This window comes from Excalfactoria chinensis, chromosome 5 (genome assembly GCF_039878825.1).
Source record: "Excalfactoria chinensis isolate bCotChi1 chromosome 5, bCotChi1.hap2, whole genome shotgun sequence".
NCBI lineage: Eukaryota > Metazoa > Chordata > Aves > Galliformes > Phasianidae > Excalfactoria > Excalfactoria chinensis.
In genome coordinates, this window is record NC_092829.1 from 850,169 (window position 1) to 875,078 (window position 24,910).

Below are 24,910 nucleotides of genomic sequence, written 5' to 3' on the forward strand. Positions count from 1 at the left end.
ATGTGTATGTGTGTGTCTGTGTGTGTGTTGGGGGGGGATGGCCGCCATTTGGCGGGCGGGCTGTGAGCGCCGTGGGCGCACGCGCGGTCCGGACGCGGCGCTCAGCGCGCGTGCGCGGCGCAGGCGCAGAAGGCAGTGCGCAGGCGCGGCCCGCGCTCTTCTCTGAGGCCCGGCGCCGCGCGAGGAGGCTGCGCTGCTCGGCCCCGCGGAGGTGGGTCCGGGACGGGGAACGTGGGGGGCGCCCAGGGCCGCCGGGATGCCGGGATGCCGGGATGCCGCCCCCGGCCGAGGCCGGGCAGCGCGCTGGGGTCCGGCGGGGCGCTCCTCCCTCGCCCGGCCGCCTGGGCTGGTCTATCCCGGCCTAGCGGCCTACTGGCGCGGCCTGCCCTACCGGCCCGGCGCGGGGCGGGCCTTGTGGCGCGCAGCCGGACGGAACGGCCGCTCCTGCGGGGCTCGGGCCGGGCGGGAGGTGCCGGGTGCGCGGCCATCAGGCGGCTGCGGCCGATCGCTTCGGGGTGACCGGCCGTGTGAGGGGAGAACGGCTGTAACCGAACTTTGTGTGCTGAAATAGCGCCGATCCTCCGACCGGCGATGTCACAGGCCGGAACGTCTGACGGTGGATTTCGAACTGTGCGCTCGGCCGCCAGAGCGGTAACTCGGAGCCGAAGCCACGCGGCAGCAGCTCGGGGCAGGCAGGGCGGCTGAGCGGGCCCTGAGCGCCTTCGTGTCGCGGGACGCCGTGTGAGGGATATTGCAGCCACGCGGCTGGGATGGATTCGCACATAAGCGGTGTAAGAGCTGCCGTTATCCGGCGTCACGATTGACGTTAGTCTGGGAGATGTAGAAACTCCCGGAATTGAGTTGCTCTGAGATGTGGCGGTGCGGCCTTGTGGGAGGATTGCTTCTCCAGCAGAGCGGGTTTTGGGTACTATGGCTCATAGTAAACGTTGGGACTGCGGTTTGCACAGCCCCTGTGCCATCAGCCTGACAGAGGTGAGCTCCGAATGATGGGGCCAGCTTTTCTTAACTGCTGCACACGTGGCCATGCGTTGCCCTGGTCAAGGCACAGTGAGGCTGCTTTGCTGATTTACATTTTTAACTAAATGATTTTAAGAAAAAAAATGATTTATATCAAAGACATCTTTGATAGTCTCCAAAGAAGCTGAATTTGGATGTATCCTTTCTAGAGCAGCCTGGGATGTGGGGAACAATTCTAGAATGGCCTGTGTTGCAAAGGCCCACAGTGCTCATCCAGCTCCAACCCCTGCTGTGTGCGGGGTCACCAACCAGCAGCCCAGGCTGCCCAGAGCCACATCCAGCCTGCCCTCACAAACAGCCATTCTCCCTCCTGTTTATACACTCCCTTCAAGAAGGCCACAAGAGAGAAGCCTTCACTTCTCCATGCTAAACTGGGAAGAACTGGTTCCCAACAAGGACAAACTGCTCGTTGTACCCAAAGCATCCTCTCTGCTGGCAGAAGGGCAGCAAAGTGCTCGCTGTGGTCAGGGTGTGGCTATTGGATTTCAGTTGTCACATAAAGATACACATTTATGAGAGGTTTTCCATAAGGGAAAGACCTTGTTTATGTGGTTGCCAGCTGATGTATCCCGTAGAGAACTGAAGTAATGCTTTTCTTGAGCAGCGGTTAGAACACTTACAAAGTAGGCCCACGTGGACATTTGAGACATACTTCAGAGTCACCTGACGTGGTGAGCTGTTCAGCAAACATCGGCTGTGAGCTCAGCAATGAAGACAGGGGACAGGCACGTTTCCTTTGCCAGTTTTTTTCCATTCTGTTATTGGTGGTTTAAGGATTCAATAGATAAGAAGTGGGGGTGGGACCTGGGTGTTTGTTTAAGTAAGTTTTTTATCTTGTTCTGTGAGGAGAACCCCATAGAGAGAAGTGAGGGTGTGTTTGAAGGTGATGGCCTTATCTAAATGCTTGAACTCCTACTTCCTCTGCCAAAGTAGGTTCCCAGTGAAGAGCCATCTTTCTCTGCATGGCTGTTACACCACTTGGTGTTGGTCTGTTATTGGGATGCAGCTTGAGCTGAGAGATCCTGGCTGGATGGTTCCCCCTGGTGGTTTGCAGAGCTTGGCAGGGACTGAGGAGGGCAGGGCAGGGCAGCGTCTGGCAGCAGGATCAAAGTGAGGAGTGGGAGGCAGGCAGAGTCTGTCCTGAGGGGCAGGAGGAGGCAGCAGCCACCTGGGTTTTGTGTGACTGCACGCAAGGAGCTGCTGTGTCTGTTGCGGCCCACTGGTGTATACATACACATCTTTAATGCTCACTGAGTCTGCTGCTGATAGTAGTTCTGTTCTGTGTGAGGTTATCACCTGGGCCAGTTCAGGCAGGGGGTGAAGGCACCCTGAGCATAATGCTGTGGTTTAAGCCAGCATGTGGCTGAGCACCACACAGCTGTTTGCTCACTGCCCTCCTCTCTCAGTGGGGAAAAAAAGCCAAGTAGAATTCATGGGTCGAGTTAAAGCTATTTACTAAGGCAGAGAAAAGAAAAAGCATCAACTGATGGACCCCAGCAGGGGAGGTGAGCTCTCACCCCCCTCAGAATTCTCTTTCCACGTGATGCCTTATGTTATGGAATATCCCTTTACACATTTCAAGCCATCTCCTTCCAGCTCATTGGGTCCCTCTAGCAGCTCTCACTGAGGGACCAGGATGGCCTCGGCCTGTATGGATCTGCTTAGCAACAGCTGGAAACGTCACTGTGTTGCTAATGTTGTTTTTCTCCTAGAATCCAAGCACGGATTTGTTTTGCAGAAGATGCTGATCTGTACTGAGTAGGAGAATTCTATTTTAATGAATATGTTTTAATGGATTTCTTTGCTTGGAATAAACTGCCAGCAGACTCATACAGGAGAACTGGATTTGTTGACTTTTATGCCTTGATAGCTCCTGGTGACAATGATGTGGAAAATCCACAGTGATGTGCTTGCATCTGCATGTAAAAACGCATGGCTGGTACTGACACTTCTGAGCTGTGCAGGGCTGAGAGAAGCAGCTGCAGTTGGTGAAGGTTTGTGATGGAGTGCAGGGAGCACTTGGCTGAACATCAGGAAGCTTTGGGTTCAAGCGGTGCCTTCTTCCATCTGATGGTGGAAGGGTCTGTTCTGACTCCTGTTTCTAGTTAAACTAGGAACCATCCTCGAGTTGTTGAGGTAGAATCCCAGTTTTTTTCTGAGCTTTTTAGGCTTTTCTGAACCTTCTGTGCTCTCTCATTAGAACAAAGGGATCAACATGAACTCATTGCTTTCGAGATAACAAGATGGATGAATCTGTATAGACACAGCTTGACCCACGTATGCTTTGCAGCAGTCAGAGCCAGCGGGCAGCTTTCTGATGTCAGTAATGTCTGTTTGGAATAAGTGGTTCCCCCACCCCCTCCCTTTCAGTGGGAGCACTCACAGCTCTTACTGCCACTTCCTGAAGTACTGCAGTTGAATTAATGACCACGCGGGCTGCTATTTCACAGACAACTTCTACTTGAATCTTCACTACTTAAATATTAAATCTTGTTATTTCTGTAGGACAGCATGGAAAACTCAACTGTGCAGAACTCGGATAATACAGAGGAGGAGAAGGCAACAACGGCAACGGCTGTAAGCAACGACAGCACTGGCAATGGCGCTGAAACAGCAACAGAAGAGCAGAATATGGACTTCAGCACAGAAATTATGAGTGTAACTGAGATGGAACAATCGCCTGATAGTTCTCCTGACCTGAATGAAGACAACACACAAGAAGAGGGTGAAATTCCAAATATCGGAAGTTTACAGACGACAGATATTGAGGCTGGTTTCCCTCCGGATTTTGACAAGTTCTGGAAAGTAGTAGAGGACAATCCCCAGGATTTCACAGGATGGGTCTATCTGCTTCAGTATGTAGAGCAAGAGGTTAGTGTGCGCCCCTTCTTCCTTGGTCTTCCAGAAACAACCAAACAAAACCGAACTAACTCATGGATGTTCCAGTAACAAATCAGAACTGTACGTCAGGCTTTGATGTGCACTGCTCTGAGGTGGTTGTAAAGGTCATAAAATAAGAGCAGCTGTTTTTAAGATGATATTGAAACAGTAACTAATTTGAAAATGGGAATAGCGTGGTTTATGTTTGTTTGCTTTTTACACTTGCAAGAACTTTGTTCCAGCTTCTAAAGGTGAAAATATCTGCTCAAACTTGAGCGTTACTAGAGATAGCTCTTTGCACTTAGATTTTACTAGTAAATAATCAGCTATAACATTATCTGAAGATTCCTGCCATGTGTTAGTTTGGTCCTTCTTAGCCACATGCACCACAGCAAACAAAAACCAATGACTTTCCTCATGAGAGGCAGATAACCTGTGTGACTTCTTGCAGCAGGATTTGCGAAAACAGAATTCTGTCTTGTTACTTGTTGAGCCTGAGTGAATTCATACACACACACACAGTGCATGGCTGTAATGTCCAATGATTCCATCTAGGGACTATGAAATGCAAGCAAATTTTGTGGCCAGGAAAGGTTTCTGAAGAGGCTTTGTTGTATGTTTGTCCTGTTCTTAGACTTCTTTTGAAGTCCTTGGGGTGGGCTTACTGCATTAGGTGTATCTTTGGTCTGATTGCACTATGATGCCAGGACAGGATACTAGCTAGATCATAGAATCACAGCATGGCCTGTGTTGCAAAGGCCCACAGTGCTCATCCATCCCAACCCCCTGCTGTGTGCAGGGTCACCAACCAGCAGCCCAGGCTGCCCAGAGCCACATCCAGCCTGGCCTTGAATGCCTGCAGGGATGGGGCATCCACAGCCTCCTTGGGCAACCTGTTCCAGTGCGTCACCACCCTCTGGGGGAAAAACTTCCTCCTAAGATCCAACCTAAACCTCCCCTGTCTCAGTTTCAAACCATTCCCCCTTGTGCTGTCACTGCCCACCCTCACAAACAGCCGTTACCCCTCCTGTTCAAAGACTCCCTTCAAGTACTGGATGCTTACAGTGAGGTTTCCCTGCAGCCTTCTCTTCTCCACGCTAAACAGTCCCAATTCCTTCAAACTTCCCTCAGTGCTCCAGCCCTCTGACCATCTTAATGGCTCCTCTGGACGCACTCCAAGAGCTCCATGCCCTTCCTGTGCTGGGGGTCCCAGGCCTAGATGCTGTACTGCAGATGGGGCTTCACGTGAGCTGAGTAGAGGGGGATAATCACTGCCTCTGTCTCTGCTGGCCACCCCTTTTTTAATGCAGCCGAGGACACAGTTGGCCTTCTGGGCTGCAAGTGCACACGATGCTTGTTTTGTTCTTCAAACTTTATGTTGGAAATGATCTGTTACCTTTTATTATCTTCTTCTTTTCAGAACCACTTACCAGCTGCCAGGAAAGCATTTGACAAGTTTTTCACACACTACCCATATTGCTATGGGTACTGGAAGAAGTATGCAGACCTAGAAAAGCGACACGACAACATTAAGCAGTCCGATGAGGTACGTAGGTAGCTGGACGAAGCTATTGCCGTTGATCCCGTTAGCCAAATAATGACTGAGCTGCCACAAGTCATTTGGCTGCCAGAACCTGCCGTGTATGGTCAGGTTTGTAGGGATTTTGTTTGCACTTGTCACTTCTGTGGCATTTGTAGCTAATGTTTTCTCTCTTTGTTGGCAGGTGCGTTAAACCTCTACAGTTTGTCAAGCTTTGCAGTGCAAGCCTCTGTATTACACTGCAGCTTAACAAGTAGGGCAGGGCTTTTCTCTCACTTACATTTATTACTCATTTTCAAAACAATATAGTTGGTTTGCTGGTCACAATTGCTACATCTTATTGCATTTTTGGTCAGACGCTGTCAATGATGATCTAATGGGTCTGTGCCCTATGGTCTATACCCCAAAGCCTGCCCACACAACCTGGTCAGAATGCAGGGACCGCTGCGCTTTGAAGATCAAGACTCTGCACGTGGAGATCAGAACATTGCCATGTTCTATCCAACCTCCACCCGAATGGTAATGGTAGATTATTTAAACAAAATTCCAGTAATTAGTATTTCTAAGGTTCACCGGATAACACAGTGTTGCCTCTCTATTAGGACACCATTAAGTATTTGAAGTACAGTTCACGTTCTCTTCATAGGTTTATCGCAGAGGGCTTCAGGCAATTCCTCTTAGTGTTGATCTTTGGATACATTATATAAACTTCTTAAAAGACACCTTGGACCCTGATGATCCCGAAGCTAACAGTACTATTCGAGGGTAAGTTGAAAGCTGAGTGAGTGGTACAAGAAGAGCGTGTGTGTCGTTGTGTTGTGTAGTGCAGTCAGATGAGTGTGTCTTACTAAGGGGCTGGAGGGGAAAGTGGGAACCTTCTCAATTTCTGGAGATCTTGCGTTGATACCAAGAGGATCATATGAAAATTTCTCAGTAAGCAATAGAAGTGTGATTGCAATTAAATGAAAGCTTTTCTTAGGATTTTTCTTCCTTGCTCTGTCACTGCATCCAGAAACAACTAAATTCTTTTTCAGAGCCTATGAACATGCAGTTTTAGCTGCTGGGACAGATTTCCGTTCTGACAGACTGTGGGAAATGTATATAAACTGGGAAGATGAGCAGGGAAACCTGAGGGAAGTTACATCCATATATGATCGTATCCTTGGAATTCCAACACAGCTCTACAGTCATCACTTCCAAAGGTAAAGAGGAAAGGAAGATGTAGCTAAGGCAGTGAATTTCTTAACCTAGTTATTTACAGTGAAAATGTTCACTTGGAGCAACAATTTAAAATAGTTTTATTTATTCATAACTATTGAGTAGCTGTTTTTAAGTTCTGGTACGTACACGTTTTAGGAATATGGTTTTAGATCTCAAATTTTTCTGCGGATTAAAGGAATGCCTTGGAATGATCAGCCTTTGAAAAAACAGAATCATAGAAGGAAAGCGCGTGTTGATGGAGAACTTTTTAAAACTTAATACCTCGTGCAGTGCTCACTTGTGGCAAAACACTTTCATAGTCACCCACAGGCTTGGGTTGGAGGGGACCTCAAGGGTCATCAAGCTCCAACCCTCCTGCTACAGGCAGCGTTCTGAGCCACTGGGATGATCACATTGCCCAGGGCCCGTCTAACCTGGCCTTAAACATCTCCAGGGATGGGACACCCACAGCCTCTCTGGCAGTCTGTGCCAGCTCCTCACCATGCTCTCAGTGAAAGCCTCCACTGACATCTAGCCTCAGTCTCCTTTCTACCGTAAAACCATTCCTCTTTGTCTTATCACTATCTGCCCATGTAAAAAGTTGATTTCCCTCCTGTTTGTAGGCTCTCTTTAGGACCTAGCTGGCTGCAATGAGGTCACCCCACGGCCTTCTCTTCTCCATGCTGAACAAGCCCAGCTCCCTCAGCCTGTCTTTATAGGAGATGTGCTGCAGCCCTCTGAGCATCTTTGCGGCCTCCTCTGGAACCCCTCCAGCAGCTCCCTGTCTTTCTTGTATTGGGGGCCCCAGACCTCAACACAGCACTGCAAATGGGGCCTCATGAGGGCAGAGTAGGAAAGGATAATCACCTTCCTGTCCCTGCTGGCCACCCCTCTGCTGATGGAGCTCAGGATCCCATTGGCCTTCTGAGCTGCAAGAGCACACTGCTGGCTCACATTCATATTTTGATCTGCCAGGGACCCTGAGTCCTTCTCCACAGGGCTACCCTCACAGTCTGTACACAGACCTGGGATTACCTCAACCCAAGAGCAAAGTGTTGCACTTTGCTTTGTTGATCCTCATTAGGTTCACACGTGCCCACCTTTTGAGTTGATCAGGGTCCCGCTGGATGGCATCCCTTCCTTCTGCCGTATCAATGTGCTACTCTGTTTGATGTCATGATTTTGTTTAAGCATAAAGAGAAATGCTTGGCTAACTTATAGGTAGCTGAGCTCCTTGTTGGTTTGGAGACATGAAGAGGGTGGTAGAAGCCCTAGTTAAGTTACGCACTAGTCTTCCTTGTCATTCCTGCAGATCTAAGTGGTCTGTTTTCATTACTTAAGTTTGTAATTATTTCATTTTCCTTTGAGATGTGAAACTTGTGAACACCTGATATATGGTAGGTTTGTTCTGTGTGTACATTTTCAGAGTTGTATGCTCAGTGGTGTTCTGGATGGATGAAGTGATTTAGAACCCAACTAGGATGACTGTGTTCTGACTGTGCACAGTATGTAAACATGAGCCATCAAATTAGTGTTGATGCATGTGTGACTGTTTTAGGTTTAAAGACCATGTCCAGAACAACTTGCCTCGGGACCTCCTGACTGCTGAGCAGTTTGTTCAGCTGCGCAGGGAACTCGCATCTGTGAATGGCCACGCAGGGGGCGACGCGTCGGCTGGCGACGATCTGCCCTCGGGTACCGAGGATATCACTGACCCTGCCAAGGTACATATGCAGAGAGTTCTTGTCGGGATTTCTTCCCTTACTCTTGCATATCACTGCTCCTTGCCTCATGCTATAGACAGACGGCTTTTGTCTGTAGAGCATGCTCTAACAGCACTTCCGTAGGTGTCAAAGAAATGGAGCTCATCTTTAAGATAAGACCAAAACTTCACGTAGAAAACCTTTAGTTGGGTTGCACTAAGAACCAAGGCATCATCGGGGTAATACTCCTCCCTCCCCCAAGCTGTTTTGTGCAGCGTTTAATGCACCCGTGCTACCTTTGATTTATGCATAGTACTGTTGTCATAAAGTGTGTTTACGAAGCTGATGCAGCGTCTCCTTGTGTTACATTTCTGACCAATTGTGTTTTAGCTAATCACTGAAATAGAGAACATGAGGCACAGAATCATTGAGATTCATCAGGAAATGTTCAATCACAATGAACATGAAGTCAGTAAGAGGTGGACATTTGAAGAAGGGGTAAGTTTGTTTTCTCTTTGTAAGGCGGCATGTGAGAGTTCTGAACGTAAGGCTGGGGACTGAGAGTTTGAGTAATGGTTAGGCCTCACAGCTTAAACTCTTGTGGCTCTTGGAGTAAAGGTCTCACTTCGCTTTCCTTGTCAAAAGCAGCTTGTGAGGTCAAATCTGTCACCTAAGGTTGTAAAAGCCTTTCAAAGGTTTTGGAGAGAGACAAGGTGGTGTAACGCTATTTCACTAAGCTGCCTCTAAATACACGTCCTGAGTGCCGTGCAGTTCTGTGGTGCTGTGGCACTGCCTGCTTGATGGGAGTGTTGGACTTGATGATCCTCAGCGGTCCCTTCCAACCCTACAGCTGTGTGGGTCTGTAATTCAGTCCTGCTCTGCACATGCGGAGTGTTACACAGTACTTGTAATTACTGTCTCCTCCCTTCGTTAGTTTAGAAGGAAGGCATATCCTAAAAGAAAAGTGTTCTTTGCCTGTGTATTTTTGGATTATGTTCTTGCATCTAAAATCATTTTTCTTTTGTTTTCCTGAGGTAACTGTCATTAACGTGCTGCTCCCATGTGTAACATGTTAAAAGTAGTTAATTAAACTAATACTTTGATCACAGAAATAGAAAACGTTTTCTATGTAGAATGAAGTTCAGCTCCTTTTGACAGAGTAGCCCCAGGTTTTCAGTGTTTTGTGGTGGGCGTGGTATTGTGTTGCAACATTGAAATGGAAGAGAAGAACAAAGAGCACATTGTGTCCAGGAATCGTGGGCGCAGTGGTCAGAGATTCTTTAAGGCCTACATGATCTCAGACCTGTTTCTGTGTTCCTTGTTGTGCTTTGGTAGAGTAGACAAGGTGCTTAGTAAGCTAAGGGAGCTCAGAGCTGTGGTACCGCAGCCCATCCGGCAGGCAGTCAGCTCCAGTGAATGGGCACCACAGCCTGGGGGGCTGTTGGCAGGTACAGGTGTTGCAGGATCTCCTTTGGGCTTGGTGTCTGTCCTGGAGGGAAGCAAAGGATACAGAGAGCGTCTCAAGAGGAAGCGAGGCTCAGGTGTGCTGATGGGTAGCACAGAATGGTAGTGAATGGAGCTGTTATTGGCTGAGGTTTAGCTACATGCTACTGAGGCTTCATAAAATGCTCTAAGAATGGGCGTGCTGTGGAAAATGTATTGGAAACAGGTTATTCTGTATTAGTCCTGGCCAGGATCTCTACCTGCTTTACCAGGAGAGCATCTGCTCTGTAGACACTAACACTTTGGATCTGTAGTGTATAAGATGAAGTTAAATGTGTCTTTACAACAGAGATGTACAGCAGACATCAGGTAGCGATGGAAGCCTCCCAGACCTCTGTTCCTTTTAATTTTTAGCAGCATCAGTGTACCTAAACTTATCACCACAACAAGCTGCTGGGCTTCATAGTAGGATTCGGTAAGGACCACAGGGAGATGATGGGCTTTAAATTTGGAGTGGCCTTGAGGGACTGAATGTTCCTCCTCAATTGTGATAACGCTTATAATAATTCAACATCTGAATGAACGGAGGAGTGTATACTGTGGAATTGCAATGTGAGAAACAAATAATCAAGGAAAATTAGATGTGAAGAGAAGGAAAGAATATCTCTGGAAGGATGCTTTGCCATGCTTAGTTTGGAGCAGCATTTATATTTCCTGTGCTGAGCTCTGTCCAACCCAGCTCTTGTTGGCAGCATTGCCGGCACAGTCATGGGATCAGAATTGTGTAGGTTGGGGGGACCTTAAGGATCATGTAGTTCCATCCCAGCCTCTGGGTCAGGCTGCCCAGGGTCCCATCCAGCCTGGCCTACCAGTCTCACTACTTAAGGAATAATCGGCTTAGTTTAAATATTTGATATGGAATTCAGATCAGTGCTGTCTTTCCTTGCCACGATTCTCAACCAAATTTTGAACTTGTAGGACATTCGTTGTTGTAGTGGTGTTTGGGCAGTATGTTTGTGCAGGGTAATTGTTGCCTCTAATGCTGTTACATTGTAATGGAAGGGTTTGCAGGGTAGTAACTGTCACCTTCAAATCCTGCATACAGTTGCTCTTAGTAAACTCTATGGGTGAGCCAAGTTCTAGCCTAAAATGTAGCTATGAATGATGTTTCTCAGTTAAGTGGGATCGCCCCACTTGACTCACTTGCATAGATAATAAGGTGCCACTTTGAAGTCCTGCTAATCTAAAGTGCCTCGACTTGAATGGTGCGTGGTTATTTTTTAACGGGCTTGACTGTGTGCTTGTTAGTCTTACCTCACATCCTGTGATTGTTGCAGATAAAGAGGCCTTACTTTCACGTGAAACCTCTGGAGAAAGCTCAGCTAAAAAACTGGAAAGAGTACTTAGAATTTGAGATAGAAAATGGGACGCATGAACGAGTTGTGGTCCTCTTTGAGAGATGTGTTATTTCATGTGCCCTCTATGAGGACTTCTGGATTAAGGTAAGGGAGGTGGTTTGCCACTGATCCCACGGCATACACTGACCTGGTGACTAACCTTTTGTACTCTTGTCGAACGTTGTTCATATATAACTATATCTGTTGCATTAGGAGATGGTCTGCTTGCAACCAGATTTGACTGCTGCATATGCCAACTTCGTTGCCTCTCTACGTCCTTCCTTACAGAAACTAGTCTAGTGGTTCAATAAAGGTGCTGAATGGGTTTAAACAAAAGAATTTTATCCTTCTGTCCTGTACTTAAAGACAAATGTAAGCTGTAAAATTATTCAATCTCTGCTCTGTTTTCAACTATAGTATGCCAAATACATGGAGAATCATAGTATTGAAGGAGTGAGGCATGTCTACAGCAGGGCTTGCACAATACATCTTCCTAAGAAACCGATGGTTCACATGCTGTGGGCTGCCTTTGAGGAACAGCAGGGTAAGAGCAAAGTTAACCTCTCCTGGGAGGGGTTCTGCTTTAAGGAAGCCGTTGGAAGTGTCGTGTTTTAAAGCGCCTTCTCTGGTGTTTTAGGCAACATCGATGAGGCGAGGAGAATCTTGAAGACGTTTGAGGAGTGCATTCTAGGCCTAGCAATGGTTCGCTTGCGAAGAGTGAGCTTAGAGCGCAGGCATGGGAACATGGAAGAAGCCGAGCGCCTGCTGGAAGAAGCTGTTAGGAATGCCAAGTCAGTTAGTGAATCGTCGTTCTATGCCATCAAATTAGCTCGGCACCTCTTCAAAGTGCAGAAAAATCTTCCAAAGGCAAGAAAAGTGCTGTCAGATGCCATAGAAATCGACAAAGTATGTGTTCTTTCTTTGCTGTACTAAAAACAAAAACAAACTGGTATTTTTTTTTCCTCATTTCTTAAAGTATGGCAACAGTGATGACAGGTACTGTAACTGTATGTGATGTTTTGTTACCGCATGGAGACACCAGTCCCTCTAAACTGACGTTGCCATTTTTGCAGCTTGCAATTGTAACTGTCTTTCGTGGGAAGTACAGTTTGCTTCATTTTGCCTTTTAGGAATCGTAACCGTTATGGAAATGTTCCCATCTCAAGGCAAACCACACTGATCATGCAGGCGTAGCTCTCGGATTGCTTTGTGTAACTGCTGCAGCCCTTCTGTTAGCTCCACACAACTCCTGCTTTTGTGGTGTTGGATCGATTCTGATCCCTTTGTGCACCAAACCAGATCAGGGATGACCAGTATGAGAACAAAGTGTTGATATTGGCTGTTCTGATACACACACGTGATGTAATGCTTACGGGATGTATTCAGTAGATGCACTCAGTGTTAAATACCTGCTGCAGTGGGATGACAACTTCTGATTTTATTCCTCTTCTTTTGTTTGTTTGTTTTTTGTACAGGAAAACACAAAACTGTATCTCAACTTGCTTGAAATGGAGTACTGTGGTGATCTCACACAAAACGAAGAGAACATTTTGAGCTGTTTTGATAAGGCTGTTAATGGCTCGCTGTCTATAAAAATGAGGGTTACGTTTTCACAGCGAAAAGTGGAATTTCTTGAAGATTTTGGTTCTGATGTAAACAAGTAAGATACAGAGTGTGCAGCAGCCCAGTTAAGGTCACAGCGTGCCTGTCGAAGTGGCAGGGAAGGGGATGGCTCGGTGCACCCACAGAGCTGTTTATTTCCACACCAGTTGTTTCTGTCAGCTTTCCCATGCTGAAGGCCTATTTTAAAGTAGGAATCTTCTGAAAATCCTGCCTTTTTTTCTGATATTCCTCTCTAACCACCCGTGACTTCCTGCTGCAGTTTTCTTTTCCTAAGCAGGCGCTTCCCAAAGAGAATATTTTGTGGCATGGCTATAAAACACACTGCTGTGCCCTGGGAGCGGCTGCTTGAGCTCCCAAAACTGCATTGTTGGTTTTTCCCTTCCCGTGCAATGAGAAGTGTTAACAATGCCATACACTTACATGGGGGAATCATGCAAGAGTGCAGCTTTTACTGAAGTACTAGCTAAGCTCTATTTGTCTTGATTCCGTAATGTAAAATAAGCTCCTGTTTATGTTCTGCAGCTAAGTAACTTGGCACGGTGAAGCAGGAGTTAGTTTTCTGCTCTGCTCTGTATGTTTTTAGTAACAGCTGTCCTTCTGTTGGCTCTGAGCACTGCAGCTCACATGGCAGCCGGGCACTGCAACTTTCAGGTCTGAGATGGATCAAACAAAGTGAAGTGTTACACTCACAAATAGTACTACAGGGGGACGAATAAGAGCCAGAAACGTTTTTCCCAAGAGCAGTATTGACGGCTGGTGCATTTTTCATTTGATGCCTTGTAAGCTGTAGCACGCATCAGGTGAAATGATATTCAGCGAGACATTTGAGTTTGAGTTAGGAAAGGAAATGAGGCTTCCACTCAGCAGGACACGGTCATCTATAAAGCACCAGTGGCTCAGCTCTCTGGGGCTGCAGTAAATAAACCTGTCCTTTCCTGCTGGAGAAAAGCCCATAAGGTGCTTCAGTGTAGTTTTCATTCTGCATTATACTGACTGGCAGTATTTAAAGAAAGTCCATTCCTGAACGTCGGTGCAGTGTGGATAGCATCAGCACCAAGGAGACGTGGCGCCATTGCTGGAAGGAGCGGCACGTTTTGGAAACCCCTGTGAAGTCTGTTCCTAAAAGAAGTGCAGCAGTGCGAGGGGTTGAGCAGGTCGGGGATTTCTCAGCTAATGCTTCTGAGGAAATTTTTACTGCGCTTCATGGAATCTCCCTTCAAATTTAGATGTGGAATCTGTTTATTTCTTGGCTTTTCAGTCTGTTTCGGCTCACTGGGTTAGAATATTGTAGCATTTCTGTATGTTGAAGTAGACATTTTAAAACAATTGCTTGTGTTTAAAAGGTTAACGTGGAAGTGGTGAGCAAAGCACTTTGGTTTTTTTCCCTTCAGGCTTCTGGATGCGTATGACGAACACCAAGCACTTCTGAAGGAGCAGGATACTTTAAAGAGGAGAGCAGAGAACGGGTGGGTAGTCTGAGTTGTGAGCTGACTCGGTAGATGATGCAGCTTGGGTAGCAGGAACATGCAGTACCTGGATATAGGGAGTGTAAATGCTGCAGAAATACCTCAGGGAGCAGCCAAAGCTGGTGACTTTGGGTTCATGTTATGGTTAGTCTGTGAAGTAAATCTTTTTGCCTTTAAAACTGACTGTACAAGAACAAAATTGTAAGTGATTAAAAGTGACCTTCCACTAAAACTAAGGAATGCTGGTGAAAGTAACAAAACTCTGAGTAGGGGCAGGGAGCTGAAGTCTCAGCTGGGGCACCAGTATCATTTGGAAGGCAGACTGAGGTTGTTCTGAGCAGCAGAAATCACCATCCTTGTCAAAATCTTGTTGCATTATCCCATGTAAACAGGATGCTGAATTTGGAAATGCTGCTTCCTGCTGCCTGTTAGTGCGTTCCTCTGCAAAATGTCAGTTCCATTTACGAGCATGTGCTAACTTTGCAGAGCGGAGGAGCCAGATGAGAAGAAAATGCTCACAGATGAGCAAACCATGGCGTCAGCACAGATGATGGATGGAGACATGCAGGTCAATCAGGCAGCATACAACTATAATGCCTGGTATCAGGTAAGCGGGTGCTTCAGATTTTCTTCCTACTGTGCACGTTCTGGATTTATGCAAACTGTTGTTTTCCTGGGCACTTCCCTTTACCTGTGGCCAACTCAGATGTTAAGGAAAGGCTGGAATAAAATCTCATCTTGCTTTTGTTGCTTTCTCTTTATCCTACTGCATAAGTGTTAAATCATTCTCTCTAGCATGGGGCAGAATAACAGCTTGGCTAACTCTGGATGAAGGGAAGTACAGCAACTAATTAGAGTTTTCATTGTTAATTTCTCCAGCTAGTATTTCCTGTAACGTCTCGTATCCATTCTCCTGCAGTAGCACCTAGTGCATGTGAGATCAGAGCCTGTTCTTTCATGGCATTTCCTTTTGTCCCCTACAGGGACACAGTAAGTCAGTAAGTTTAGTTTCCTCTTGTTGCTGGGCCTGTGGTAGCAGCATCTCCAGCGCATGCTCTGCTTGCTCCTACACTAACAGGTCATTTTGTGTCCTGGCTTGGCCAAGGGGAAGATTACGGAGTCAGAGCATTGAAACTTGCCTTGTCTGTGAGGTTAATCCTGCAGGCGGATAGTGCTGGTACTTGTCAGCTGGGATGTGCATCACATGCTGTGGGCTTGGAATGCATTGCCTTGTTTGTTCTGAGTAGTAGAGGGGCCAGCTGAAACGTTTGCTTAAGCAGTGCAATGGAGATTTGTATTTAGGCTGCACGGAGCCCAGTGAGCCAACGAGAGCAGTGTTCAGTGATACACAGACAGCTGTGTAACTTGTTCTAGAGCTGCCTGTGTTAAGGACAAACGTTCACTCCAAAGTCAGGTGGAGAAAATCGGGTCAGCTCTACAGCGCAAGGAAACCAGTCAGTGCTGGGAGAGCCCCTTGTTGTCAGTCAGAGCCATGGGAGGAGCAGGCTTGTACCTTTCCTTGGTGAAGGTCTCTGTGCTGTTGTTGAAGTGCTAAGTCCATCCCTGGGTGCTTTTTTTGTGTTTCAAATGACATGGGGAAGAGCAGACAGGAGCCCGCAGGGAATGGGCAGGTCTGTTCATACAGACAGATCATCCCAGGCAGCAGTATCTGCCTCGCTGTTATTGCAACTGAATGACACTTCAGTTCCACTTCAGTAGCACAGCTGACTTCCAGCTGCTCTTGCAAGGTGGTTTGGAGTTGATAGGCCTCGCACTGCAGGGAAACACCTGCGGCTGTTCCACCCTCTGTATCAGCTTGAGATCCAGGGCGTGCAAAGCTTCAAGCGGGAGTGGAAGGGGATGTGGTGGATGTGACTCCCAGCACAGACAGCTGTGTGACTGCAGGGGCTGCTGTGTTCAGAGCAGCTGAAATGAGGTGCTGAAGTTGTGCGTAAGTTGTGTGTGCCTTTCTGGGCAGATGGCAGCGTAACGGAGCAAGGTGTCCTGACCTGCCTGTCTCCTTCTTTATTTTCCAGTACAATTACCAGAACGCGTGGAATTACGGACAGTATTATTCTCCTTCAACTTGATCCGAGCAGCGGGTGACGTTCACTGTGCAGTATCAACAAAGAGTCAAATCTATTTTTCTAAATTAGGGTTGTGAAAGAACTGTTGTAATACCTGCTTTTTGGTCTTCTGCATGTAAAATGAGCTGATGTTCACAGGGTATGTGTGAAGCAAGAATTGTGTGCCGGTAACTGATAAATGGTATCTGTACAATTCTAGTTTACCATAAATGCATTTTTTAAATTCCCTGCACTAACTTATGGAGCTTTCTGAAGCGTTTTGTTCGGTCTCTAGCGATCCCTGCAGAGTGCTGACCTGCTCTGGCTGCCCTCCAGGCTGTTCCCTCGTTTCTCCCCAGGCCACATGGAGAAAGTAGGATTTCCCCAACCCCAGCAGCTCGGTGTGCCCAGCTGAGGGCAGGGAGGTTGCTCACCCCTTGGCACCACGGGCAGGACGGGCTCAGCGTGTGGAAGATGAATTCATAACAGAGTAGGGCGGTGAGATCTAGAAGCAAACTGAGAACACTTTCCTGCTGCTCCCCTGCTTCCCAGGTTCAACGTCTGCCTCAATCCTTCCACCTTCTTCCCCATAAGCACCACGGGGTGGCAGTGAGGGCTGTGCTCAGGCTGTACAGTTTCTTCTCTGCTGCTCTCCTTTCCTTGTGCTCTTCCCTGCCGCAGGGTGGGTCCTTCCCTTGCCTTCAGGAGCTTCTCCCATATGGGTGCAGGCACTGATCCAGCTGGATGTTGTCTGGGCTGCAGCTGCTGCCAGCCCTCCTGCCCCATGGTGGGCAGCCCCCCACCCCAGGCTGCAGCAGCCACGGGGCACAGCCACCCGCTCTGCGTGGTCCCTGCAGGCTGCAGGGCTACATCTGCAGTGCACAGAGCACCTCCTGCCCCCGCCTGACACTGGGGCTGCAGGGGGATGCTTCCCACTTTCTCAGCCCCCTTTGCCCAGCTGCTGTGCAGTGTGTTGGAGCCTTTCCTCAGTGCTCACGGCAGTGCAGCTTTGCCGACTGCACCTTGGATGGAAGCGGCGCTTGGTGCAACCCCTGCAGGCACCACCCTGAGCCCAGCCCTGCGCTGTGGGGCTGATCCCTAAACCTTTGTTTTAGAATAAGCAGCTCTCCAACCCGTTCTCTCCTTCCCACCAAACGACGCCCGTTTCCACTGTGCGATCCTTTTCTATGCCCCAGTGAGCAAATCCCAGATTGCTTTGTTAGAGGGTCAGGGCTGGAACTGTGCAGCTGGGGGTGGCAGCCTTTGGAAGCTGTGATGTGTTTTCTATTCCATGTGGGGGGTCCGAAATTAAAATGCAGTGCAAAATGATGTTGCATTCTTTTTTTAAGAAGCACAAGCCGTGTTTGGGATGATTTTTGTATCTGGAGTTTTTCATGTACACAATGTGAGCAAACTTTTTCATTTTGATCAAAGTGATCATTTCATTTTCGTAATAAAAGCCAGCAATTCAGCCGTTCTTGGAGCTTTCTTGGGTTCCCTCCTTCACAACAACAACTCATTCCGGTTTGGTTCGAGGCAGGGTTGAGTTGTGCAGGGTCAGCACTGCAACAGCTGGAGCTGGAGGCAGGCTGACATCGCACCCAGCAGCTCACAGTGCAGGTAAAGGAGGAATTTCCCCTCTCTTTTGGAATGGGAGCAGTGCCACAGCTGTGCCCTGCAGCACTGGGCGGGCAATGCTCAGCTGCACTGCAAGGAACGTGAGAGAAAGGTGTCAGCATCGAATGGATGTTTCAGTTACAGGTGGGTGCTGAGGGGATGGTGGAGCTGGCAGGGACAAGGAGCGGCAGCGCAGCGTGGGGCTGCCGGGCAATGGAGGTGGGTGCATTTCCCCCCTCGGGGGAGAGGGCGGAAGGGAAGCAGACACAAAAGCACCACCCACCAGTTGCACGTATAAACTGTTTTCTTTAGTGGTAGGTTTTGTACAGCAGTTGTCAGCAGATCTGATGTCAGTACAAGGCCACAGTTGTGGTTACATCCTGAAGTTCGAGAGCAGAACTGCAGCTGGCAGAAGCTTCCTTGCTCCAAAGCAATCCCAGCAGCAAAGGAAAACCTTCATTTCACTCAATGTCCACCAGTTCCACCTCAAAGAAAAGTTTTGCATTTGGTGGAATCCTGTTGGCACAAGTTAAGGGAACACAACAAACAACATGGAGACCGAGCTGGTGGAGCTACGGCACCACTGAGCACCTGCTCTGCTCATCACATCGCTTGCCCTGTGCTCACATTGCGGCTCTGTGGAACCGCAGCTGCTGCTGAACACCAGTGAGCTGCCCAGTGCCAGGGCTGCACACGAGCTGTTAGCAAAACACTGCCATGATTCCGATCCTCTTCACCTGAAGAGCTGAGTTTTACCTTCACTGCCGGAGTGCTGCCTCCCCTTGTGCTCACACTGCCCCATTTCAAGGTACTCAGCCAGCGCTTCCAACTACCAGCACATAAGGTCAAAACAGGAGAATCATCCCTTCCTAAGCAGCAGCAGGAAGGGTTGGTAGGAAAATAAACAGGGCTGCTCATTCAGCAGTGATGGCAGCTGCATCTAGAGCTGCTTCTCTGCAAGCTCCGCCACTGCAGCAGCAGCAGCAGCTTCTCCCAGCTGTGCTGGTTGTTACCCGTGTTTGTGCTGCATTCAGGAGCTGGAGAAAAGGCAGAAAGCACTGGGATAGCTTTGCTGCACGCTGCAATGCAGGAATGTGGACGGGAGGTTTCCTTCCAAACAAGTGGGCAGTTGGAGCCATCACTTCGTGTCACCTATTTATATCCCTCTGAGCCTGCACTACAGCAATGAACACTGCACCGTGTCCATGTGTGTAAAGCACACCGTCCTGCCAGCAGCATTGCCAGCGTACCCCACATAGCAGGAACTGATGTGAAAGGATACTTGGCGTCCGGCTGCCCTTTCTTGCCATACGCCCACTCGGGTTCGATTTCCAGCTGAGCCTTCTCTCCTTTGCTCATAGTTAACAGAGCTTCATCCCACTGCAGACAAACCAAAACAAAGCACAACTGAAAGCCCTACCAACAGAACTGCTGACCTGCTGCTCACCCGCTTCTACAAAGGTCTGTGTGATACATCATTTCCTCCAGCACTGGCCCACCCGGTGCATTCTACAAGGTACTTTCTCATTCCTTCCATCTGAGGAAACATTTACCAACAGCTGCTGTTGGCACCAGCCTGGGTTGTCCAGCACAGCACAGCACAGCACAGCACAGCCCAGCCGTGCAGCAAGCCGGCTGCTGAGCCAGACCCAAGAGACCAGCCACGGCCCAGGACACGCTTCAGAGCTGAACACTGCGTGTACCAAGGGAGGTTTTGTCTCATGATCTGCCTCCACCTCTTGATTTTCTCCCTGTCCCGTCCCTGGATTACAGTGCTTGCTGAAAGCTGGCTCTTGAATACAGCTTCACAGCAGTCCTTGTTCCTCTTAGAGGCTGCCCTACCAAAGCCAGCAGTTATTTGAGCACCATGTCGGCCTCACAACAAACAGCTGCTCCTCGTGGCCTGTAACCCCAGGAGGGCCCTGTGTTACCGCACAGCACAGCAGCACCGAGCCCAGCAAGTAAAGAAAAGCCCGGTGAGTTCCGCAGTGCTGGCCGTGCGCCCGAGGCTGCGTCCCCTTCCCAGGAAGGTGCTGACAAAGCCCAGCCTTCTGGCTGCTCAGCACACAGCGCCGCGGCAGCTGAGCCCCGGGATCCCCACGGCGTCCTGTGGTGCAGAGCTGAGATGCACAACTGAGAACTCAGTGTGTCCCGAGGGAACCAGGGCCGAGTCTTACTTACACCTCTGATAACTTTTCCAACGCCGACTTTGAAACTTAAAGGCTTGGCTGCTTTCTTCTTCTTGGAGCCTGAAAGACAGTTTGGCATTGACATGCTTTAACAGCACAGACCGAACTTCAGCTGGAATCACCACTATATTGTCCCTGTGATAGCCCTGTATCACTGCTGTGTGTATCTGTGTCCCTGTGATAGCCCTGTATCACCTGGGATCCCGCTGTATATAAACACCTTTTTGTTTTAGGAAAAATTCAGCACTGTGCACTAAAACCATCGTTACAGGCTCAGGCTGCACACTGACACACACCTGTCACACACGGATCCACTCAGAGTCATTTCTGAGTTACAAGGTTTGATGGCACACACCGTAAATGTGCTGCTGAAACAACAGCGGAGCCAGCAGGGAACCGAATCTGCTTGGAACGCTGCAGAAGTGCTTTAAAGCAAGCAATGAATGGCTGGTGGGTCTGAGCTCCTCACGGTGCAGGGCAGCACTGCTGGAAGGGCTCTGGGCACACCTGAATCCTCCAATCACAGCCGCAGGTTTGGGGTTGGGACCAAACAATCTCTAAAGGCGCCTTCCAGCCCATTGTGCCATGGCTGCATTATCAGCACATCCCTGCTATGGTGCCCTGTCCATCCCTGCAGGTGTTCAAGGCCAGCTTGGATGGGGCCCTGGGCAGCCTGGGCTGGTATTCAGTGTGGAGGTTGGTGGCTCTGCCTGTGGCGGGGGTTGGAGCTTCATGCCTCATTAGAGAAGCCAGCCGTGCTGCCTTGTTCCAGAAGAAAAGCTTTCCATTCAGACCAATGGAAGCGCTGCACTCAGAGCCAGCCGCGGCTGCAGGCACACGAGGGGCCGGACGCAGCCATGTCACACCGCAGCCCAACCGACCTCCGCACAGCGGCTCCTTCAGCGCACTGCCACAAAGGCACAAACACACACACACACACACACACACACACACACACACACACACACACACGCGGCCTTACTGCTCTGAACGTTGGTGTCGAACACGGTCCCGTCCTGCAGCTTGCCGGTGTACCAGCAGTGCACGGTGTCTCCTTTCTTCGGGAAGTTGGTTTTGTCGCCTTTCTTTAGGATGGACTTGGTGTATTTTGGCGGCCCCTGCTTACAGAACGGCTCACATGGGAGAAGCGCTCCGCTCCGCCCCCCCCCCCGTCCCACCCCCGCTGCCGCCCGCTGCCGCCCGCAGCCCGCGTGTGGGCCCGGCCCGGCTCCCCCCGAGCGCGGCCTCACCGACCTCCTCCGCGGGCTCCTCGGCCTTCGCCGCCTTCTCCTTCTCCTTCTCCCCCTCCGCCTTCCCGGGCTTCGCCTTCTCCGCCGCCCGCTCGGCTCCGTCCGTGCCCTTGAAGCGCTGCGAGCCGCGGGGACGCAGCACCGTCACGGCCCGCTCCGCCCCGCCCGGCCCGCACCCACTGCCCGCCGTACCTGAGTGTGGAACAGCTGCGTGTAGGCCGCGATCAGCTGCTCCTTGTTGGCCGTCTTGGCCACGTTCTTCACCTGCCCCAGCAGGCGGTGCTCGGCCAGGAACTGCAACCACAGCGGCGGGGCTCAGCGCGGCCGGGGGCGGCTTGGGACCGGTCGGGGTCCGGGTGCCGCGCTGTGCCGTGCTGCACTGCACTGTACCGTGCCGTACCTGCTGCGCCGCGTGCTCCTGCAGGAACTTGATGATGTCCTTCTTGGGCAGCGCCTCGCTCCGCAGCTCCTCCGCGCTCCAGGGCTGCGCGGGCGCCGCGGCCGCCGCCATCTTCCCGCCCTCCTCCTCTCTCTCCTCCCCGCAGTCCCGCCCCGTCCCGCGATGGGCGCCGTCCGGCAGCGCACCCTTCCCGAGGCGTGGCGGCGGGCCGCGGTTCCCGCACTGCGGGCCGGGCGGGCGGCTGCAAACAACGACGATGACGACGAGCTGCTGGCGGCCGCGGCCGCGGAGCTGGACCCGAACCCGGACCGGAACCCGGAGCCGAACCCGGATCCGGGCCCCGAAGCGGCGGCCGGCGGCTTCTGCCCCGCGGCGGGCGCGCTGTGGATCTACCCGACCAACCGTCCGGAGCGGCCGTACCAGCTCCGCATGGCCCGCGCGGCGCTGCTGGCCAACACGCTGCTGTGTCTGCCCACCGGGCTGGGCAAGACGTTCGTGGCCGCCGTGGTGATGTACAACTTCTACCGCTGGTTCCCCTCCGGAAAGGTGCTCTTCCTCGCGCCCACCAAAGCGCTGGTGGCACAACAGATGGAGGCGTGCGCCGAGCTGATGGGCATCCCCGGGCGGGACATGGCCGAGATGACGGGTACGAGCGGGGTGGGGGTGGGGGGGGCCGGGCCGAGGGGCTGCGGGCACAGAATGGAGCCCGGGCAGATCCGAACCCGCTTCGTGTGCGGCTGCTCAGGGCGCTGCGTTAACGTGGGGATGAGCCGGGGGGGTCCAGAGGCGCCGCCCGACCCTCACGGCTCGTTGTTCTCCAGGCGGGACGCAGGCGCTGAGCCGCAGGGAGCTGTGGGCCGCCAGGAGGGTCTTCTTCCTGACCCCGCAGATCATGGTGAACGACCTGAGCCGGGGAACCTGCCCCGCCGCGCTCATCAGGTGCCTGGTTGTGGACGAAGCCCACAAAGCGCTGGGGAACCACGCCTACTGCCAGGTAACGCTGCGGGCCGGCCCTGCTCCGATTGCGGTTACAGACCGACCCGCCGACTCTCCCCTGTCCTGCGCTGCGGTTTGCAGTTCCAGGGAGCAGTTCTTGCAGCCTTTGCTCTGTGCGATCCCCGCACTGAGTCTGGCTGTAACCTGTATGGAGACGTGCTGAGGTGATTCCTCGGTGCTGCTCTGCCATCCCTGGGCAGAACCGAGATGGAGGGAACAGCAAAGTGGAGGTTTCTTTGTGGCGCAGATTGTTCAGCTGAACGAGCCCCAGCTGTTCCTCAGAGCAAAGAGTCTGTTGTTTTATCTTGCCTTAACCTCCATGTGTAGGTGACTGAAGGCAAAGCTGCTGCTCTGTGAGCTGGAGGAGCCGTGTGTGTGTGAGCAGAGTGCGGCTGCTTTGTCCCTCTGCAGTTTTCTTCTCTCTGCTCCTTTCAGAACTACAGCACGTTATTTTCACAGCCATGGAGCCGATAGCTTATCTGCCTGCAGAATAACTGCAAACCTTTCCTGAAGGCGCTTTGCTGTCTGACACGTTGCTGTGGCACAGAGTCAAAGCATCCACCAGCTTCTGTCTCCCGCCATCTCCCGTGCAGGCATTGATGTGGGCCCTTCCTTCCGCAGGTTGTGAAGGAGCTGAGCAGACACAGCAGGCAGTTCCGGGTGCTGGCCCTGAGTGCAACGCCTGGCAGTGACACCAAGGTGAGCAGCTGGGGCTGAGCGGGTGTGGGAGATGGAAAGCTGGGGAGCTGGAAATCAGAGCTGAAGCACTTCACAGCCCGTTGGTTCCCCAGCGTTGACCTGCTCCTTGTAGGCTGTACGGATCATTGCTGGAGTCATTATTTCCTGCCCTTCCTTCAAGGAAATGGTGTCTTCTGTTCAGTGAGAATGCAAACCTACTGGAGCCAAAGAGCACACGGCTTGTGCAGAGTGTTTCTTGTATTGCCTTCAGCGTCGTCTGCTGGGCTGAGGTTTGCACCAAAGGCGTCCAGACCCACTTAAAGGGAAAGCTGCGCCATGTAATTACCATGTGGGGCTGTGGGGAACCTTCATCCCCCACAGCCCTGGGGTGCGCCCAGCCCTGAAGGGAGGGCTCTGTCCCCTCGTGCAGCTGCCATCTGTCTTTATGTGCTATTGGAAATCTTCAAGTTGAAGGTTGTTACGTTTCAATTCCTGCACAGCGTGTTTTCCTTGATGTGAGATGTAAAGCTGTGTAAGAGCCGTTACTTTCACAAGGCGTTGACTTGCATGGTTGGGATATTAACAAGCACACGTGCTCTTTTTGTTTGGCGGCTTCCCCCCCAGGCTGTGCAGCAGGTCGTTTCCAACCTGCTGATAGCTCAGATCGAGCTGTGTGCTGAGGACTCCCCGGAAATCCAGCCTTATTCACACGAGCGGCAGGTGGAAAAAATCGTCGTTCCTCTCGGTGAAGAGCTGAGTGGGATCCAGAGAGCTTACATCCACGTGAGTCCTTCCTTCCCTTGTTGGTAAATGGGCTCTGCCACCAGGTATTTACTTCATAGAATCACAGCATGGCCTGGGTTGCAAAGGCCCACAGTGCTCATCCATTCCAACCCCCTGCTGTGTGCAGGGTCACCAGCCAGCAGCCCAGGCTGCCCAGAGCCACATCCAGCCTGGCCTTGAATGCCTGCAGGGATGGGGCATCCACAGCCTCCTTGGGCAACCTGTTCAGTGCGTCACCACCCTCTGGGGGAAAAACTTCCTCCTCAGATCCAACCTGAACCTCCATCTCAGCCTAAATCCACCCTCCTTGTGCTATCACTGCCCACCCTCACAAACAGCCTTTCCCCCTCCTGTTTAAACGCTCCCTCCAAGTACTGCAAGGCCACAATGAGGACTCCCTGCAGCCTTCTCTTCTTCCAAGCTAGAAGTAGCTTCTCCAAGCTACTTCTGTATATGCCTTCCTACTTAAACATCCCCACCTAGAACAGCAATAACACATTAAGATAATACTTTGCTCCCCGGTTAATTTTGTGCTGTCAGCTCCCAGAGCTGCTATTTTGCTTTGCACCAATGTTACCCTTCAGGAGCTGCAGTGGAGAGCTTCATTTGTTTTCTTCTTGCAGAACAACACCTGAGCTGAG

At 50.7% G+C, this 24,910-nt stretch overlaps 2 protein-coding genes and 1 non-coding gene across 8 annotated transcripts; 2 read left to right on the plus strand and 1 right to left on the minus strand.

Annotated features, from left to right (window-relative positions):
* Positions 1-82: 82 nt before the first annotated feature.
* PRPF39 (pre-mRNA processing factor 39) lies at positions 83-17,833 on the plus strand. Of its 6 annotated transcripts, none has more exons than XM_072337083.1 (14): positions 83-211; positions 3,544-3,909; positions 5,339-5,464; positions 6,105-6,223; positions 6,493-6,660; positions 8,217-8,382; positions 8,752-8,859; positions 11,142-11,306; positions 11,619-11,745; positions 11,839-12,107; positions 12,677-12,861; positions 14,216-14,290; positions 14,777-14,897; positions 16,327-17,833. In XM_072337083.1, the coding sequence occupies exons 2-14, from the start codon at positions 3,550-3,552 to the stop codon at positions 16,378-16,380; spliced, it is 2,043 nt and encodes a 680-aa protein (XP_072193184.1). In that variant the 5' UTR covers positions 83-211; positions 3,544-3,549; the 3' UTR covers positions 16,381-17,833. The 6 variants fall into 6 exon arrangements, with proteins under 6 accessions (XP_072193184.1, XP_072193185.1, XP_072193182.1 ...); XM_072337084.1 differs by having other exon boundaries at positions 155-211; positions 5,339-5,977; XM_072337081.1 differs by lacking the exon at positions 83-211 and adding an exon at positions 675-791.
* LOC140253664 (small nucleolar RNA SNORD127) lies at positions 12,180-12,265 on the plus strand. The gene has a single exon (XR_011903940.1). It is a non-coding gene; the product is annotated as a small nucleolar RNA SNORD127 (small nucleolar RNA).
* On the minus strand, positions 17,828-22,258 carry FKBP3 (FKBP prolyl isomerase 3). The gene is made up of 8 exons (XM_072337088.1): positions 22,233-22,258; positions 21,813-22,053; positions 21,605-21,706; positions 21,417-21,530; positions 21,145-21,280; positions 20,155-20,222; positions 19,256-19,353; positions 17,828-18,489 (listed from the first exon to the last, which is right to left on the minus strand). The coding sequence occupies exons 1-8, from the start codon at positions 22,241-22,243 to the stop codon at positions 18,435-18,437; spliced, it is 825 nt and encodes a 274-aa protein (XP_072193189.1). The 5' UTR covers positions 22,244-22,258; the 3' UTR covers positions 17,828-18,434.
* Between the last annotated feature and the right edge of the window lie 2,652 nt (positions 22,259-24,910).

Bases quoted from the DNA above. Each gene is read 5' to 3' on its own strand.
- PRPF39 (XM_072337081.1), top strand. From the start codon at position 771: ATGGATTCGCACATAAGCGGT. The intron at 6,224-6,492 runs GTAAGTTGAAAG...ATTCTTTTTCAG, and splicing joins GCTAACAGTACTATTCGAGG to AGCCTATGAACATGCAGTTT. The intron at 14,898-16,326 runs GTAAGCGGGTGC...TTTATTTTCCAG, and splicing joins ACTATAATGCCTGGTATCAG to TACAATTACCAGAACGCGTG.
- FKBP3 (XM_072337088.1), bottom strand. The intron at 21,531-21,604 runs GTACGGCGGGCA...CGCGGCTCGCAG, and splicing joins CGCAGCTGTTCCACACTCAG to CGCTTCAAGGGCACGGACGG. The intron at 18,490-19,255 runs GTATCCTTTCAC...TTGTGCCAACAG, and splicing joins AAAGGGCAGCCGGACGCCAA to GATTCCACCAAATGCAAAAC.